The sequence below is a fragment of the Dama dama genome, chromosome 29, assembly GCF_033118175.1.
Source record: "Dama dama isolate Ldn47 chromosome 29, ASM3311817v1, whole genome shotgun sequence".
Classification (NCBI taxonomy): domain Eukaryota; kingdom Metazoa; phylum Chordata; class Mammalia; order Artiodactyla; family Cervidae; genus Dama; species Dama dama.
The window spans coordinates 67,726,900-67,746,812 of record NC_083709.1 but is presented as its reverse complement, the minus strand read 5'-3'; the positions used below and the strand labels follow the sequence as shown (position 1 = coordinate 67,746,812).

Genomic DNA, 19,913 nt, shown 5'->3' with positions numbered 1-19,913 from the left:
AACAGAATTAACAATCATAATCTGTTCAATTTAGAAGCTAGCAACAGGGAGCTTTATGTTCTTAAAGGAGTTAGAAAAATTTAAAAGGGTACCATGAAGACAACTCTACTTTGTGTTTGCCCATCTCTTGTATTCTTTTACACTTCTCCATGTGATTCCATTTCTTTTTTATCTTTCTCTGCTTACAGTTCAGGTCTAGTAAGGGCGCTGATGCATCATTTAGACATTACAGTGGCATTCAGAGTCAAAGATACTGCTGACATATATCTGAATGTATACCACATTTTTCTGAATGAGAAGCTTGCCTAAATTTTTAGTTAGGGGTTGGTGTTTTTAATGATTTTGCCCTTTACAAAGTTATAAAACCACAGAGTCACCAAATACATTCCTTCTTTTGAACAGCCCAGGGTTAATCCCTACAAACTGGATTTTAACTTCTAAGAGAGAAAAAGACAATGTCCTCCCCCTAGAGTCCTTTTAAGATCTATTCTTCCTACACTGATCCAATTCTAGATGTCCCATATTCTAGCCAAAATCCAATATCATGCAAGAGAGTATTAGCAAAACATATCATACGGACTATCTAAAGAGGAAAAACTAAATGTCAACCATGCTTTTATCTTGTTTGGTTTAATTTTTGAAAAAAAGTTTATGTTTCATTTATTATCCTACTGAATTAGCCAAGTAGGTATCAAAAGGAGACACAATGTAATTATCTCTTAAAACTTTCCTTATACCAAATTGTATACCAATTATTCTCTTTTCTAGCCATCTGTCACAATTAAGGCTAATAATTGAGAAAGACAAACACCTGCCACATCCTAAATATAGACTAACCATTTCCTTACACTGAAGAAGCAGTTATTTCCGGTGTTGATCTTTAGTGGTACCAGGCAAAATGGGCTGAGAGGACTCATCATAGCAGAGAAGAAGCAAAAGGGAAAGGGGACTAAATCATTATGGCAATTAACTGACTGGAGAAAATCAAGGCTTAACCATGCTTCTGAAAAATTCAACCACCCATAAACTAAAATTAAACCTTTTCTTACAAGATACCTGGACTGCTGCTACATTTAAAAAGCTTATTAAGTCATCACAATGAAATGAAAGGAAACTGCGAATCAAAGGAAATTATTAATCTATTATTCACAACTCTGATTTTACCTCAATGTCTTTGTCACTGATGAACCAGTTCACATCATCTTCTCCTACAAAACAAATAAAATATGTTACTCAATCTTTACACCTTTAAAGCACTTGACTGACAATAATTATTCAGTTTGTTAGTACTGATATTGAACTACAAAGGTGTAATGAGAAATGTAAATCCCTTAACATCTTGACTCTGTTACTACTTCTGTGGCTCTGAAAATACTTAACCTCTCTTAATCTCAGTCTCCTTACCGGTGAAATGGGAGTAATGGTATTTTCCCTGTAAAGTGTACCTAAAAAATCAGATGAGATGTGCAAATCAGATGAGATATGTGAAAATGCTTTGAACATCATCAAACTGTAAATCTCTGAAGGGACCAAAAACCCAACAGCAGGTGCAAAAAAGAAATCTTATCTGAACTTCCCTTATCTGACTAAAGCCTGTTTCATGAGCTAGCTGCCACAGCCCCTTTCCCCAACTCAGAGGTCTCTAATCAGGAGTCACTGACCATGGGTACCAGGACATTCCTCCAAAACTGTGTAAAGAAGCACATCACAACCTTCTATCTTTGGAAGCTCTAAACTCTCCCTTCAGTTAAGCTGGTATACAAACTTTTACCCTTCAGCAAGTTACTCAATACTGAGTGCTCCCACCTTTGGTCTTTTCTCCTGTTACTCTCTCTACTGTCAGTTCATTCGCAGGCCTCCCCACCATTCAGACTCAAGTAGGCAAAAGAAAGGTTTTTCCTTCCAATATCAGGATTAACTGTGTCTACCACCTTCTCACTGTAGTTGACTTTCATTGTAATATTTTAAAAAGTTGGACTCTGAATATTATCTCATGATTAGAGCTAGGAATTTAGCACTGTATTTTACAACATCAAAAATAGTGAAATGAGAGAAGTCAAATATCTAGCAGCCGGTGATTGGTTTAAAAATACAACTGTAAAAACCTAGGGGGCAGGGAGCGCTACCTTTTCTTTTATCAGCTGCTTTCTTCTTGCACCGCCCCTTCACAAACCTGCAAATGGCTGCTTTCCCTTGGTCCACCCACGGCCAGGGAGGAAGGGGCATACGACTAATGCAGAAGCTAAGGTGTCAACAAAGGACGGAAGATTTTTTTTCTTCCCCTAAAGCAAAGTTAAGATTGCCTCCTTTCTCCTATCTACACTTCTTATCTCAAAACAATCCATGGCTGATTCATATCAATGTATGACAAAACCCACTGAAATGTTGTGAAGTAATTAGCCTCCAACTAATAAAAAAAAAAAATAATAATAATAGAAAAAAAAAAAACCAAATAAACAAATTGATCTTGACTATTCTTTGAAAGGAATTCTGAAGAGACATGAAGTAATCTACATTTTCCCAGAAAGAAAGTGAAGTCGCTCAATCATGTCTGACTCTTTGCGACCCTATGGAAACTGTAGTCTACCAGGCTTCTCCGTCCATGGGATTTTCCAGGCAAGAATACTGGAGTGGGTTGCCATTTCCTTCTCCAAAGGATCTTCCCAATCCAAGGATCGAACCTGGGTCTCCCGCATTGTAGGCAGACACTTTACCCTCTGAGCCACCAGGGAAGCCCATATTTTCCCCCAGGACCACCCTTATGGCAGAAAATGAAGAAGAACTAAAGAGCCTCTTGATGAAAGTGAAAGAGGCAAGTGAAAAAGTTGGCTTAAAGCTCAACATTCAGAAAACTAAGATCATGGCATCCAGTCCCATCACTTCATGATAATTAGATGGGGAAACAGTGGAAACAGTGGCTGATTTTATTTTTCTGGGCTCCAAAATCACTGCAGATGGTGACTGCAGCCATGAAATTAAAAGATGTTTGCTCCTTGGAAGGAAAGTTACAACCGACCTAGACAGCATATTAAAAAGCAGAGACTTTACTTTGCCAACAAAGGTCTGTCTAGTCAAGGCTATGGTTTTTCCAGTAGTCATGTATGGATGTGAGAGTTGGACTATAAAGAAAGCTGAGTGCCAAAGAATTGATGCTTTTGAATTGTGATGTTGGAGAAGACTCTTGAGAGTCCCTTGGACTGGAGGGTGATCCAACCACCCTGAAAAGACTCTGATACTGGGAAAGATTGAGGGCGGAAGGAGAAGGGGACGACAGGGGCTGAGATGGTTAGAAGGCATTACTGACTCAATGGACGTGGGTTTGGGTGGACTCTGGGAGTTGGTGATGGACAGGGAGGCCTGGGGTGCTGCGGTTCGTGGGGTCGCAGAGAATCGGACACGACTGAGTGGCTGAACTGAACTGAAACAGGAGTAAGTGTCTAGAGATATATTTTAAAATAAAATACTTTTACTAAGCAAACCAAGAGGTTGCTTTACAAAAAGACCAATCCATAGGAAAGCAGAGATGCTGTGCTGATGATTATTTCCTTTATAAAATTTGGAGGCTGCATCCATATATTGAGAGTGGAGAATACATTAAATAGCCGCAGCTTCTATTCCTTCATCAACAACCATGCTGTTATTCTTTCATTCAAAGGATTCATCTAAGGAGCATGCTCTAACTTTCAAAGCTGCCCTTTGTACCTCAATATCCTTCATCATTAAAACTCAACATGATCATTAAAAATCACTAATTACAAAATTGATTTAATACTGTCCTTAAAAAAATGAACTCCTAAACCAAGGAAATGCAAAACAGCAGCCCCAAACCCCAATAAATTTACACATGAAGAGAGAATATTGAAAAAAGGGAAGGTTTATGAGAGAGATCAGCTCCACTTAGATTGTTTTAACATACCTGTGGAATTCAACAATATCCAGGTTATATACTAACTCCTCCTCAACAAGCTACAGAATATTCTTACTATAGAAAATTTGCCAACAAGTACACAAAATAGGCTTAAGTTACAAATGAAATCAGACCTCTTGGTGGTAAATGAAGCAAAGACATCACCAGGAACATACAAGTCAACTCGTGGCCCTACTCATGGTTCAGTTTTGATTCTATCTTGGTAATGACAGCTGACTCTTTTTTCTATCCTGTTTGCTTCTTAACCTCAAATACAAACCTAATGGAAGCTTTTTCTAAGGGCAACTCATTAGAACTTCCATAGGCAGCCATTCTCCACTTCATCAAATTTTTGGTACCGATTTTGTCAGAAACCTGGGTTCCAGTCTTAACCCTATCTCTTATTTGTTATGTGCCAAAGGGCATGTTATTTATCCTCTCTGGGTCTGTTTAATAATGAACTGGATTAAGTGGTATCTATGGTACCTTCTAGCACGGAGTTTCTGTGATTCTATCAACTTTTCACTCATTACTGGAATCAAATACACTGTTACTTAAGCCTACATAACCTAAATCCTCTGGACTTTCGCAACCAACTCAGTGTCTTGCCTTAAAGACAATGTCCCACGGGGCCGAGGAGCACCCATCTTCTCTGTGTGTGCTGCCACCACCACAGAATATAAAATGGGATTGCCCTCAAGTGTAAAATTAGGACTGTCCTAAAGATGCCTAATTTCGACTCTTACCTACCTGTTAGCCTTGTCTTGCTAAAATCTAGGACTATTATTCTTTTCAGATTTTAGAATTATAGTCAAAGCAATAGCTGGTAACTCTGTCTTTGCATTAAATTAGCTCAGTTTAACAAACATGTATTGAAACGTTACAATAAGCAAGGTGCTATGAAAGTGAAGGTGAAAGTGAAGTCGCTCAGTCGTGTCCGCCTCTTTGCGACCCCGTGGACGGCAGCCCCCCAGGCTCGTCCCTCCATGGGGGTCTCCAGGCAAGAACACTGGAGTGGGTTGCCATTTTCTTCTCCAGGGGATCTTCCCGACCCAGGGATCGAACCTGGGTATCCAACACTGCAGGCAGACGCTTTAACCTCTGAGCCACCAGGGAAGCCCTTCCACCAGGGAAGGTGCTATAGGGTAAACAAAAATGAGTAAGAGCCTGTAACCTAGATAAAAGCTGAGTGCTGAAGAATTGATATTTTTGAACTGTGGTGTTGGAGAAGACTCTTGAGAGTCCCTTGGACTGCAAGGAGATCCAACCAGTCCATCCTAAAGGAGATCAGTCCTGAATATTAGTTGGAAGGACGGATGCTGAACCTGAAACTCCAATACTTTGGCCACCTGATGTGAAATGACTCATTGGAAAAGACCCTGATGATGGGAAAGACTGAAGGCGGGAGGAGAAGGGGACGACAGAGAATGAGATGGTTGGATGGCATTACCAACTCGATGGCCATGAGTTTGAGCAAGCTCCGGGAGTTGGTGATGGACAGCCTGGCATGCTGCAGTCCATGGGGTCGCAAAGAGTTGGACACGACTGAGCGACTGAACTGAACTGAACTGATGTACAATGCGGTGTTGACTTCTGCTGCACAGTAAAGTGAATAATCACTTATATGTGTGTGTATATATCTCCTCTCCTTTTTAGATCCTTCTCCTACATAGGTCACAGAGTACTGAGTAGAGTTCCCTGTGCTATACAGTAAGTCCTTACTAGTTATCTGTTTTATATAGTGTCTGTATATCTCAATACCAATCTCCCAAATCATCCCTCCCTCTACTGTCCCCTTGGTAGCCAACATTTGTTTTCTACAGCTGTGACTCCTGTTTTTGTATATAAGTTCATTTGTACCATGTTTTAAGATTTCACAAGTAAGTGATATCCTATGATATTTATTTGTCTTTGTCTGACTTGCTTCACTTAGTATGATAATCTATAGGTCCATCCATGTCACTGCAAATGGCATTGTTTTCTTCATTTTTATGGTTGAGTAATATTCCATTGTATGTATGTACCGTATCATCTTTACCCATTCATCTGTTGATGGACGCTTTGCTTGCTTTCATGTCTTGGCTATGTGAACAGTGTTCCAATGAACATTTGAGGTGCAGGTAACCTTTCAAACTGTCTTTTCCTGGATGTATGCCCAGCAGTAGGATTGCTGGATCATATGGTAGTTCTATTTTTAGTTTCTATTAGGAATCTGCATCATGTTCTCCATAGTGGTTGTACCAGTTTTGAAACTGTCAGTCTTTTAAATTTTAACCTTAGAATGGGTGTGAAGCAGTATTCATTATGACTTTAACGGTCATTACACTGGTGAATACTGTGAATAAAAAGTTTTGTTGCCTCTTTTCCGACCTGCACGCCCTTTTCTTTTTTTTTACCTCACTGTATTATACAGGACCTCCATTATGATACTCAATATCAGTGGTGATAGGAAATAATCTCTGCTTTGTTCCCAACTATAGGGAAATATATATTTTTTCATAATCAAGCATTCTGTTTTGCTGTAGATCTTTCATAACAGGTTTAGGAAATTCCTTTCTATTCCTAGTTTCCCGGGTTTTTAATATGAATGTGTGCTGAAATCAATACCTTATCTGCATCAACTGAGATAGCCCACGGCTTTTCCTCTCTTTCTCTTAATACGGTAAATTACACTGATTTCATTTTCAAATATTAAACCAATCTTGTATTCTGGGATTAACTCCACTTGGTTAGGATGATTTTACTCTTTAAAATGTATTGCAGAATTCAACTTGCTATTATTTTATTAAGAATTTTTACATCTGTGTTTGTCAAGGACATTGATTTATACTTTTCTTAAAATGTCTGGTTTTGACATTGGTATAAAACTAGCCTCACAAGAGTTCAGAAGTGTTGGGAAGAGTTGGTATTATTTTTTCCTTAAATATCTGATAGAATTCACCACTGAAGTCACCTAGGTTGGAGTTTCCCTTGTTTGTGAGTCAAGAATTTTACTTGTAGAAGGTTTTAAAAGAGTAATTCTACTTTTTTTTTTTTTTTTTTTTAGTAGATATGGAGCCATTCACATTTTCAGTTTCTTCTTGGGCCAGTTTTGATAATTTGTGACTTTTGAAAAATTTGTCAGTTACTTCTAAATTGCTGAACTTACTGGCTTTAAGTTGTCGGTAATAGTCTCTTGCTCTTTTCCTTTGAATAATCTAATTTGTACTTATGCCCATCCAGTAATTTTTTAATCTCAAATATATATTTCAGTTCCAGAAGTTCCATTTCTTTTTTTTATACCTTTCATTTCTCTTATTACATTTCTCTCTTCCTTTAAATTTCAGAGTACACTTTTAACAGCTGTTTTAAAGTCCCTGCTGCTCATTTCATATTCTCTGTCACTTCTAGGTTTGTATCACTTGACTGATTTTTCTCCTGGTTATGAGTGACATTTTCCTGCTTTCTTAATGCCTGGTAATTCCCCCCTCCCCCCCCCATGGGTGCTAGTAAGGTACACTGTTGAGTGTCTTTGTTTTCTTACTTTAAACAGTGTGAGACTCTGTTCTGACAAGCAGTTAAGCAACCTCCAGATCAGGTGATCCTTTTGAGACTTTTAAAGCTTTGCTAGGGTGGTCCAGAGTAGCCTTGGCTTAGGGTTAGAGTTTGAGTAAGCTCTACGGAGTTGGTGATGGACATGGAAGCCTGGCGTGCTGAAGTCCATGGAGTCGCAGAGTCAGACATGACTGAGCGACTGAACTGAACTGAACTGAAGCCCTACTACTAAGATATATCTTCTGGGGTCTCTATTGAATGTCTTGGGTGTTCAATACTGTCCAATCTGGCAAGTAAGAACTCAGGTAAGCTCTGGGAATTGTTTGGTAAGTTCTAGGAATTCCAGTCTCCAGTCCTCTGCTCCACAAATTCCAGCTTCTTTAGTCTCTCTGAACTCTGATTTCTGTCTTCTCCTCTTAATGAGATGGCCACTATGCCTGGGTTCCCTTTCTTAGTATCACAATGCAGGTTGATTGTAAGGCGTATGTCACTCATTTCCACATTCTCAAGAATCATGGTCCTGTACTGCCTGTTGTTCAATGTCTGAAAATGTGTTAATTAAGAAGGTAATGGCAACCCACTCCAGTACTCTTGCCTGGAAAATCCCATGGGCAGAGGAGCCTGGTGGGCTGCAGTCCATGGGGTTGCAAAGAGTCGGACACGACTGAGCGACTTCACTTTCACTTTTCATTTTCATGCATTAGAGAAGGAAATGGCAGCCCACTCCAGTGTTCTTGTCTGGAGAATCCCAGGGACGGCAGAGCCTGGTGGGCTGCCGTCTAAGGGGTCGCACAGAGTCGGACACGACTAAAGCGACTTAGCAGCAGCAGTTAAGTCAAACCACTAAAATATTTCATTTTTTTGTTTCAAACTATTATATATTTCAGCTCTGTAATTTTCCTTTGCTTCATTTTTATATCTTCCATTTCTCTTATATGCCTCTTTCCTTTTAAACTTCTGCATATTTATAATGTCTGTTTTAAAGTCCTTGTCTGCTAATTTCATCATCTCTTGTCAGGAGGGCAAGTCTGGTGTAAGTTAACAAAATATGGCTGGAAGCAAACATCTCAAGTAGGATTTTAACAGGTGATGAAGGACACAAGTAAAAAGGAAAGGCACAAGCAACATAATGAAAGAGGTAAACGGATACAGCAAACAATACAGTGTGACGGAGCAAAGGGCAGTGAAGTCGCTCAGTCGTGTCCAGCTCTGCGACCCCATGGACTGTAGCCCACCAGGCTCCTCAGGCCTGGACTTTTCCAGGCAAGAGTACTGGAGTGGGTTGCCATTTCCTTCTCCAGGGGATCTTCCTGACCCAGGGATCGAACCCAGGTCTCCCGCATTGCAGGCAGACACTTTACCACTTTCCAGAGTCACCTGGGAAGCCTGGAACAAAGGGTGCGATAATTCCTTTACTAAGAATTTTCACCTTTTTATACATACAAATATTGAGCATTAAAATATTATTACTTACAGTAAGCTTTTCATTTTCACCTTTAACACATATGAGGACTTATGAATGTTAAATCTATTTTTCCAACTAAGAAATTTCCTATGTCCTTCCTTCTTTAGTTTAACTTTAAAAGTCTTGACTTCCTACTGTGTGGAGCGCTCCAAGAAACAGTACAACAGGTCTCTTTCTGCCAGAGTAGTGCTCTTGAAAGCAGAGATAGTCCAACAGTACCACAGGGTGCTTTTGTATTTCCTGTCTTCTGAAATAACCTTCAAAACAAAAAGGCAAACCCCAAAGAAAAGTGAACCCATAACCTTACACATTTTACACACTTTCTATTTCTGGAACTATTCTGCTATCTTTATTCTTCCCTCCCTCCTTTCTCTCCTTCCTTCTCTCTTTTTCTCTCATGCATAAAGATAAACATCTTTCCTATTTATATGGGGATGGTGACTCACTGTCTGTAAATTGCTTTAAATATATATTATACCTTCAGAACAATCCTGTAAGTATGGTCACATAAATATTCACTTTTTAAATGTGTGCTTGCTACAAAAAACAGCAATTGCTGCTTTTGTGATAAGTAGTGCTAATGCAGCTATTTTTACCCATAAGACTATACTCAAGGTTTCAAAAGATCTAGGGAAGAGTTTGAGCTAAATTTCTGAGGAGTAAAGCCAATTCACGCTTCACTTCAACTATACCTAGCCTGACTAAATTCTGAAGGGCAGGAATAGGTGAAGATCATTTCTGTGCTGAGGAAGCAGCCACAATTATAGAGCTGGTTCTTTTTTTTTTTTTTTTTTTTTACAAAAGTTAAGATTTGTTAAAGTAGGAGTTAGTAAAACGGTTTTCCAAAGATCACTAAAGATTACTAAAGATTTCAGTTCAGCATATCCAGTTGGTTATTTTAGTGCAGGAGCCAGGCACTAAGAAAAATCTCTCCTTGAGTCTAATACCCTATAGTTCCTTCTTATATGGAAGCCCAAGATGCCTTACATAAAAAGTTCTAGAAATCCTAATTTCTAACGTCTAAAATTTTAAGTCTCATTACATTTCAGTGAAGAGGTATATGTTTATGATTTTCTCTGCAAACAGTGGACCTGAATTTAATATTCATCAAAGAAGATATAAAAACTGATTCTGCCAGTACTAATTATTTAAGAATGTAAAATGCAACTTTCCTCAAACTATAAAATGTTTTCATTTAATGTAGTGTCAAATTAATTCTGAATGGATATTCACTGAAAATTCCTCATGTAAAAGACAATGTAGGAGACAGAAGATGACTAACACATGGTGCTTGCCTTCAAGGAACTTATCATGTATCTCTGGGCTAAAGAATCCAAAAAGCATTACTGTGTTCAGTAAATAATCACAATCATCTCATTTTTTAAAATATAGGATGATTTAATTAACATCAAGTCTTTAAAAAGATTGACGTGGAAATCACTCAGTCGTGTCAGACTCTTTTTTGACCCCAGGTTCCCCTGCCCATGGAATTCTTCAGGCTGGAGTGGGTTGCCATTCCCTTCTCTGGGGGATTTTTCTGACCAAGGGATCGAACCTGAGGCTCCTGCATTGGCCGGCAGATTCTCTACCATTTGAACCACCAGGGAAGCCCCCAAATAGACTGAAAGTCCTCTATATTTGGAATATGTGTTATTTAACAAGAAATACTCAATTCCACCAATTATCAATTAATTACCTTATGATGACTGCATCATCAAAATAGTCTTCATACAATACTAAGTATTTAAGGTCTCTAGCAGCTGCTTTTTCTCCAAATATCTGTGAGTCTACAGACAGGCTCACAGATGGGGGTTGGGAAAAAAGAAACAACGGTTGCGCTATATCTGCAATCCCTAAGGAACTAAGATTTGGGGCCTTCTCAACACCTTTTCTCCCTTGAAGTACACAGCCCAAACTATGACTCATATGACATGGTATTATTCAACTGGATATGCTGAACTGAAATCTTCTATAATATTTGGTGATCTCTGGAATATTAACTCCTACTTTAACAAATCTTACACACTGAAATGTTTAAAACAAACAAATAAACCACAAAACATAAAGAAGCTAAAATTGAGGTTAAGTAATTTGGTAGTTCTAGCACAAAAGACAAATCAACGACATTACATTTCTAATGTATTGCCCACACTCCCTTTTTACATACCTAATATTTTAAACTAAAAGGTCTTACTTTTTGTAATTTAACACTCCCAGTGCTTTCCCTTCTCTGTACTTTCGGTCATTTTATTCCCTTGATCTTCAGCACCATCTCGCTCTTTGCCCAGTTTTCTACCTAACACAGCCCAATTTCCATGACTATAAATTCTTTTTTCCTGCAGGGCTTTCCTTCCAGAGGCTGGGGAAAATCCATTTCCTGGCCTTCACCAGCTTCTACGGGCTGCCTGCAACTTCAAAGCCAGCACACTCTCTCTCTCTCTCTTTCTTACCTTCTTGTGAGATCTAATTTCCCCAGCCAAGGGTCAAACTTGGGCCCTTGGCAGTAAGAGCTGAGTCCTGACCACTGGATTGCTAGGGAACTCCTGTGATTATAACTTCTGAATATGACAGCTCAGTTCTTTATTCAGTACTTTTCTCATTTGACCTCCGTGAGCAGTTAACAATTTTTTGGCTTACAGCACAACCTACTTTCCTAGTTCTTCTTCCCCTTGACAGCTGCTTCTTCCTTCACTGGCCACTTAGTATATTACATTCTTTGTCCCAGGTTATGTCACACATGCCCACTGAGAGAACCACCAAATTTGTATTTCTAGACCGAATCTTTTCTTGAGCTCCTGATCTATGGGATATTTGGATTAGAGCTCTTATAGGCAACTCAAAATCATAATCACTAAAAATAAATTCTCTACCTTTTCCCCATTCCTTGAGTTTCTCTGTTAAAAACAAATAACCCTACTTTTCCTCCTTGTAAGTTCTCAATAACTTAGTTTATTTTCCAAATCAAAACCTCAGCTCTTCTCTCTCACCTTTCAAATAGTTGCTCACCAAATCTATTCATAATAACTTCAGTGCCATTAGGCTGATCCAGAGACACCTAATTTCTCACCTAGAATTTCTATCCCTAGTACCACAACCCACTCTGCCTTCCCTTCTTACCAGAAAAATGTTTCTTTTTTTAGGGAGTACCCCCCACCCCCACCCCAGGTATAACTGAATTACATTAGTTTCAGGAATATAATAATTTGCTATCTGTATATACTGTGAATGAAATAATGTTTCTAAACCATAAATGTGAAACATTATGCCCTGAATGATCCCTCAATGCTTGCAGAATCAATGTAAAACTCCTCTGTGTGCCCCACAGTGCCTGCTAAGATCTGGTCCTCATCTATTTCTCCGGCTTCACCTTCTCGACTCCTGTGCATCTATGCCTAGTAATTTCCCTGAAGTGTCTTTGTGTCCTCTGCAACTTTGCTTATGCATGTATTCCTTGAAACACAAGCCAACTCCAATCTCAACCACTTGAACTGGGGGACTTGGTCTTCAAGTCTTGAATCACGTGTTACCTCATCCACTGATGTTGCCCTGATAACCCCTCAAAAGCAGAAATGATCACTCTCAAATTTGTAACATCCTGGATTTAACCTTAGCATTCTACCTTTATATCTTCCACACATCAAACCATGATTGTGTATTTATCATAGGTACTCAAGTTTACTGAATGAATTACCTAACTAATATTTCTTCTTTTGAATTCATTCTGTAGAATTATTTTCTTTCTCTCTTATAGTCTAAAGCAGGTTATTTGTATCTCTTAGGCTACTGAGAACATTTTGCATTAAAAAATATTTTATTTCCCTCACAAAGTCATAAATTGTATTTATCTATCCAGTTATCAGCACAACATCTTGCATACTTTGAATTACATTAGGAAAAAATTTAAAAGAAAAAGGAAACATTCATATGTACACTTATGTCACTAAACACTGTTCTGGAGTACATAAGCCAATAGATAATTACATAGATTCTCATTCTATACATATAAAAGCTCAATAGGATAAATTATCAATGACTAAGGAAAAAACCTGGAATTTCTGTAGCAAGCAACTCTAGAAACTAAAAAAGATATTTTAAACATCACTGTTATCAAAATTACTTGGCAAACACAGGATCCACATGTAATATAAGATAATCGGACATTTATTGATAATCTTGCCTGTACCCAACCAGTATTCATGGATTAAAGATCACAGAGATAAAGCTGCAAGATATTTATGTTATATCCTTTCTTGAGTCTAACCTCACAATGCCAGATTTCCCCCTGGGATCTTCTCACTTTTAATAAGCAACTGAACCAGCCACAAATGAAGTTACTATTCCCAACTTCATCAGTAGCATCTGTTATTTCAACGGAAACTTTTGAAATACACACAATGCCACATGCAAATCCCCTGAGGGCTGAGCCACCTTATTCACAAGCATTCTTCTCAAACTGCTCTTTATTTCTGTCTTAGTTTTCTCTTATTTATACTTTTCCATTTAACACTGGTCACAAAACCATTTCGTCATTAAATTTTTACATTGTATAACCGGCAATCATTTAAATAAAACAAATTTTAGTAGAAGAATTTGCAAGTTAGGCATCAAATTGTTCATCTTATTTTAAATCAAATTAAATTTACCAGAAATTTTATATTTTTAAGTGTGTGTCAGTGATAAATGGGGATTTAGCTTTTCTTTTTTTAGAGGTAGAGGAGGAAGAAGAAAGAGGAAATAAATACAGGTGCTTACGGGCACAGAGCTCTTGCAAAGCATATCAGTCATATAAAGTCATATAAAGGCTTTTGCGTAACCCCAAAGATACAGACAGACAGACAGACACACACACACACAGAGTTCTCTCTCACCCCCATTCTTGCTACTCCCAAGGATTTAGAAAATAAACCACCTGTTTAAGAAATATTTGTTTAGAAATAAAAGATGCCTCAAATCACACTAACAAGAACAGAAAAGGAAAAACTATCAACAGAAACAATAAACACAGTCGGAGTATGCAAGTTGTTCTTTTAATAGTATCTACTATGGTGCCTATTCCTAACTTTCACCCTTTTCTGTCCAAAAGGCAAAATATACAATATGGACACTTGAAACATTTATAAAATGACAAGCATACAACATTCAAATTTAATGAAGAGGCTACTTTTTAAAATATATTATAGGTTTCTAGAGAAGATTTAAAGGCTATATAAATTTGGTATCAACCTGCTGGTAAAATTTTAATACCAATCTGGAAGCTATATTCTTTCAGCCATCCTTCTATTCAACACTTCTTTGTCTACCTCCCAAATCCTTTTTCTTTACCTATCATTAACTTTATATGTGAGCACATGTATGGTTTTCAATGTCTGATTCTCTCTTCACTTTCTCCTTGGTGAAGTAAGTCACTTCAGAACAATTCATTTTTATTATTTTGGGGGCTGTTATATTCTTCAAATCTCTCTCCAGACCTTAAGATCAAATATGTCCAGGCTTATATTTATAATTGTTTATAGGCTATATCACATTTATATTACAGTCATTGCAAATAAAACATATCCAAAGCAAAACTCATTTTTACAACCCCACTTGAAACTGGCTCAAAATGCCTCTCTGCTGTTATTAATGACTCAAAATGTACGTTTATTTTCATCTTAAGCCAATGTTTCATCCCGTTATCCAATCAGGCCAGGTCTTAAATTCTACAGCATTATTCCTTTTCCATGTCTTTCCAATAGTCCAGTTTCCTTCTAGTTATCACCATATGTTCATCTCTCAGATCTAGGATTGTTGTACTGTCCCTGTGCCTTCCACTTCAGATGATACATACCAGCTAAGTTTTCTCTTTAAATACATAATTTCCCATTTTGTTGCTAAGTTTTATCAAGAAATACATGCACATGGTTTTAAAAACTCCAATAATACTAAAGAAGTGTAAAAGAAAAAAAACAGCAGTTCTCTCCTGTGCTGAGAGGAAAGTGTTGAGCCCATTCTTGTGCTAAGCCCACTCCTCAGAGGCAGATTCAGTTCTATTTCTTTTGATATTTACCTGTATACTTCTAAATAATGTTCATCCTGATATTTATGGATTTATCTATTTCATGCATTAATATCTAAATTCCTAATAAAGTAAAAGAGTATTCAGCTTTCTAATAACCATCTATCTGAATTTCTTTTTCCTCCATCTCCCCTCTCAGGTCAATATTCAGTTTATGGCTATATAGTAGTACTCTGGGCTTCCCTGGTGGCTCAGTGGTAAGGAATCCACCTGCCAGTGCAGGAGATGTGGGTTCGATCCCTGGGTCGGGAAGGTCCCGTGGAGAAGGAACGGCAACCCACTCCAGTATTCTTGCTTGGGAAATCCCGCGGACAGAGGAGCCTGGCGGGCCACAGTCCGCGGGGTCAGAAAAGAGTTGGACACGACTCAGTGACTAAATACCACCACCACCACCACCAGTGATAACGCTGTTTCTCCTCTTATACAATTCTTATTTAATTTTCCTGTTTAATACTAGCCTAGTTGTTTCATTTACCTAGTCTGAAAAGTCTCCTTACTACCATGCCAGCCACTAGCACCTCATCTCTCTATTAGGCTAATATTTAGCTATCTTCATATCTCCAGTATTAGGGCAGTTCATTATCTTCAATATCTCCAGGGTTATGCTTTCCCTGGTGGCTCAGAGTGTCACTAGTGGTAAAAAAAAAAAAAAAGCCAGTCTGCTAATACAGGAGACATAAGAGACACGGGTTCGATCCCTGGGTTGGGAAGACTCCATGGAAGAGGGCATGGCAACCCACTCCAATATTCTTGCCTGGAGAATTCCATGGACAGAGGAGCCTGGCAGGCTACAGCCCACAGGGTTGCAAAGAGTCAGACATGACTGAAGCAACTTAGCACGCATGCACAAGAAAAAGAGTCATTAACATTAACCATCTGGGTCCAACAGACCCTTTAATAATTGAAGTCACTTCACAAATAAAAAGTGATAATGAAAAAACAATATGATCAGAAATCTTAAGAAGAATTTAAACATGGCAAATCCAAATTATTATTTTATATATTCCTATTTTTGAAGTTAAATGTACCTGAAATGTATAACATCCTGGAATATAACTGCTAGTCAGTTGTCGTATATGAACTTGGAGCACAACCATTTTGTAAATAATTAACACCAGCTTTCAAATATGTCTCTTCTTTGCTCCACAATTACAAAATATTTTTACTTTTTGATTAATTAGAATGACCAATCCAGTTAATTTTTTTCACTTCCATATTAATCTATTTCCTTCCAATCACCCCTGCATACACATATGCCTTCAGCATCTGTCCATTTGAAACAAACCATATCAAGTGAATTTTGGTACACAAGTATCATAAAATGTGAAATAATATTGCCACACATCCCCTTATCAAAGCTGGATGGTACAGATTCTTGTCATAAAATACTGTGTAGCGAAGAACTTCCTGTTGTTTGAATGACTAGATGAGAATACCCTATTTCCTTTCTGTACTTAAAAGGTCAAGTTCATCACATCATTAAGGTCCAGATACTACAACTTGTCTCTTTGCGTTCATGTTCTGATTCATCTAATAACTGTGAAATGTCTTTCTCTGTTAATTTTCTTTTATTTGCCAGTTTGGGCAGAAAATGTAAAATTCTGGATTTTTTAACTTTGTTCAATGAAAGCTTTAAAAAAAAAAAAGGTGACTTCAGACTTCTTTTATACATTCATGAAAGATAATGCAGTACTCTGGGCTTCAAAATAAGGAAACTGAAGGATGATCAAACAGTGAAGATTTACCTCACTATTACATAATCATTCTAGGCAATTCCCTCATTCCGCTGTTTTCAATTAGTTTAACTTTTTTTCTTAAATGCATAGTTGGCATAATTGATGAGTATGATAAAATTATTCTTAGAATGATGAAATAGTGAAATGCTTTAAGATATGGCAAAAATAAGATCACTAGGATTCTATGATGTATCTTAGATTTACAAAAAGAACCAATGGACCCATTTAGTAATTCTGAGATAGAATGAGTTTTAGTCTATTAAGAAAAATAAATTTTTTCTCTGTTCTCTGGAAGGTCTCTAAGAAAGAATAAAAGTCATGAAATATACATTCTTAGAAACAGTTAAAAATGCTCACAAAAGAAACAAACTAAAACCAGGTCTAATGAATCTGATGGTATACTGAGGGTTAAACTAAACATTATTCTCAACTCTTACAATAATAAACATTATTCATTCAATAAATACTGAATTACTGCCATATTGAGGCACCATTCTGGTCCTTGAGCTAAATAAACAAAATAGAGATTGCTGCCTCCATAAAACGTAAACTCTAGTGTCTCTCTAGGGTAGAGAGACAATAAACAACAAACATAACAAATAAGTAAATGATGTATGTTAGTAATAAATACTTTTGAAAAAAGAAAGAGTAGAGCATGGTAATGGGAATTGGTAGTATTGGATACAAATTATAATTTTACATAAGGTGGACAGAATAGACCTGATTGATATTTAAGCAAAAACTTAAAGGAGACCAGGGAATTAGCCATGCAATTCTGGGATATCCCAGGCAGTAGGAACAGACAAAGAAGTCCTTCAAGCAAGTATATTCTTGGTTGTGGTTGATGAACAGCAGGGGGGCCAGTGTGGTTAGACCAGTTAGAGGGGGAGGTGAGGTCAGAAAAGTACAGGGTTGCCAGTTTATGAAGGGCCTTGCAGGCTTTATAAAGATACTTGCTTTTATTCTAAGTGACATGGGAAGTCAATGGACGATTTTGAGCAGAGGAATGATATGATTTGACTGACAATTTAAAGAATCATTCTGTTAAGATTAAAAAATGAAGGCAAGCAAAGAAGTAGGGAGACCAATTAGGTGGCGACTGCAATAATTTAGTCAATTAATGATGATACCTCTGACCAGGTCGGCAGCATAAGATGTGTTGAGAAGTGAAGGAATTCTTAATATATTCTGAAGGTAGAGTCAATGAGATTTCCTAGTGAACTGTATGCCAATGTAAGAAAAGACCAGAGTCAAGGACAACTCCTACTCCAAGCAACTAAAAGGGTACAGTTGATGCAACTAAAACCTAAAGATGAAGATGCTTAGGGGGAAAGATGAATTTCATTTTGAACTGATTGGATTTGTGATACTGATTAAACATCCAAATTAAAATACTGAATAGGCTACTGGATATACCAGTCTTAAGTTTAAGAGATAGACCTGAACTGGAAATAAAAACTTGTTGATTGTGGCATGAAGACAGGACTGGGTGACTGCACCAAGGGAATGAGTATAGGAAAAGAAGAAAAAAGGAGGAAGGATTCAGACGCAGTAATCAGGGAGGTGGGAGGAAACCTGTTGGGAGGAAGGGTAAATGCCCTGTAAGCCAGCTAAAGAAAATGTATCCGAGAAGAGGTGCTGTCAATTATGGGGAATGCCATGATAGAACAGGGTAAGATAAAGGTTGAGAGCTGATTCTTGTAATTGTTAGCAAATTTCTGTTCATCTTGATAAGAGAAGTGTGAATGAAGCACTGTGGCAAAAACTCTACTGAACTGAAGAGAAGTGGAGGAGAGGGACTCGAGGCAGTGAACAGGAACAACTGTTTGAGCAGTCTGACTATAAAATACTCATCTAAAACATGATAACTTATTACTTTAAAACTTTTATCGTCTAATGACACCAGGTGACTCAGGATGTGGGGGAGAATTTGGGTATTGCATGGAAGACAAGCCCAATAAGCTACCCAAGTTTTGATTTAGCTTCAGAAAGATTACTGACAGAATTGTCCTTAAATCCAAAACACAAGTATTCACCAATGGACCTACAATAACTATTACTCAAAACAGAGCTGGCTGGAGAACAGGAAGAAGTTATGGAGATATTATTGTGTATATATTATTACAAAAAACTTTGAATTCAAAAGAAAATAAAATAAAAAAAAACCATTTTAGTTGTTAACGCTTTTATTCCCCATTTTTTTCAGGATAGATAAAACTTAAAAACAAATGTTCATCTTGAGTTTTGAGGAAATGCTAATGTGCATTATCTCCAACAAAGAAAACACGCACAATACATAATGTTCCTTTCCAAATTCCCACTAACAGACCCTTCCAGAGAAAGAAAATCCAGGTCCTTTTTAAAAAACACAGAAAAGCTCAGTGTTCTGTGATGACCTGGAGGGGTGGGACAGTGGTGTGGGAAGGAGACTCAAGAGGGAGAGGAATATAAGTACACATGTAGCTGATTCACGACACTGCATAGGAGAAACCAACACAACACTGTAGAGAAATTATATCCCAATAAAAAGACAGAACACAAGAACAGCTAATACATAAAGAGCTTAGTCTATGCTAGGTACTGTAGTAAGCATTTTTACACATTTTTTTTTCTAATTTAACCCTCACAACAATCTTATAGAGGCAGCTATTATTATTTTCACTACACAGATGAAAAAAGGTGAGGTTTATGTGAGTTTTTAAATAAGCTGTCTAGTGCCACAAAACTTGTAAGTGGCAGACCAGAGGCTCACTTCTAAACCATACTTTTAACCAACATGCTCTTATCATCCCCTAAATTATTTTTATGATGAGTATCTGGTTTATTTAGTAATAAAATTGTTACCAAAATTCCCACAATATTATCATTTTATTATGTAGCACATAGCAATCAATGTGAAAACAACTTGCACTCTTCCACTTTTTAACATAGGACTGTATTCTGAGAGGAATAATGTTATTATCTGAAGAACAATGCTGGTTCTTTATGAAATTTGATAAAAATAATGTCCCAACTTTCCAGTTGTGGTCTATAATGGGGCAGGAACCATTCTCTAATCACAGTACCACTTGCACCTCTATAGCCCTAATGGTGTCTGGCACACAGTAGAAAGTCAATAAATATTTTTTAATGAATAAAATTGGAAAGACCAAGTGATCCCTAAAAAAAGATGTCAACTGTTTTATTGATCTTTAAAAATTAACTGAGATCTATCCA

At 37.5% G+C, this 19,913-nt stretch overlaps 1 protein-coding gene across 2 annotated transcripts in view; it reads right to left on the bottom strand.

The window, feature by feature from the left end:
• ZCCHC7 (zinc finger CCHC-type containing 7) overlaps positions 1 to 19,913 on the bottom strand; it is a 249,116-nt gene that overhangs the window by 59,227 nt on the left and 169,976 nt on the right. For both annotated transcript variants that reach the window (XM_061132935.1, XM_061132934.1), the window contains exon 3: positions 1,165 to 1,208. In XM_061132935.1, coding sequence (XP_060988918.1) covers positions 1,165 to 1,208 — 44 coding nt within the window. The remainder of the gene's footprint in view (positions 1 to 1,164; positions 1,209 to 19,913) is intronic.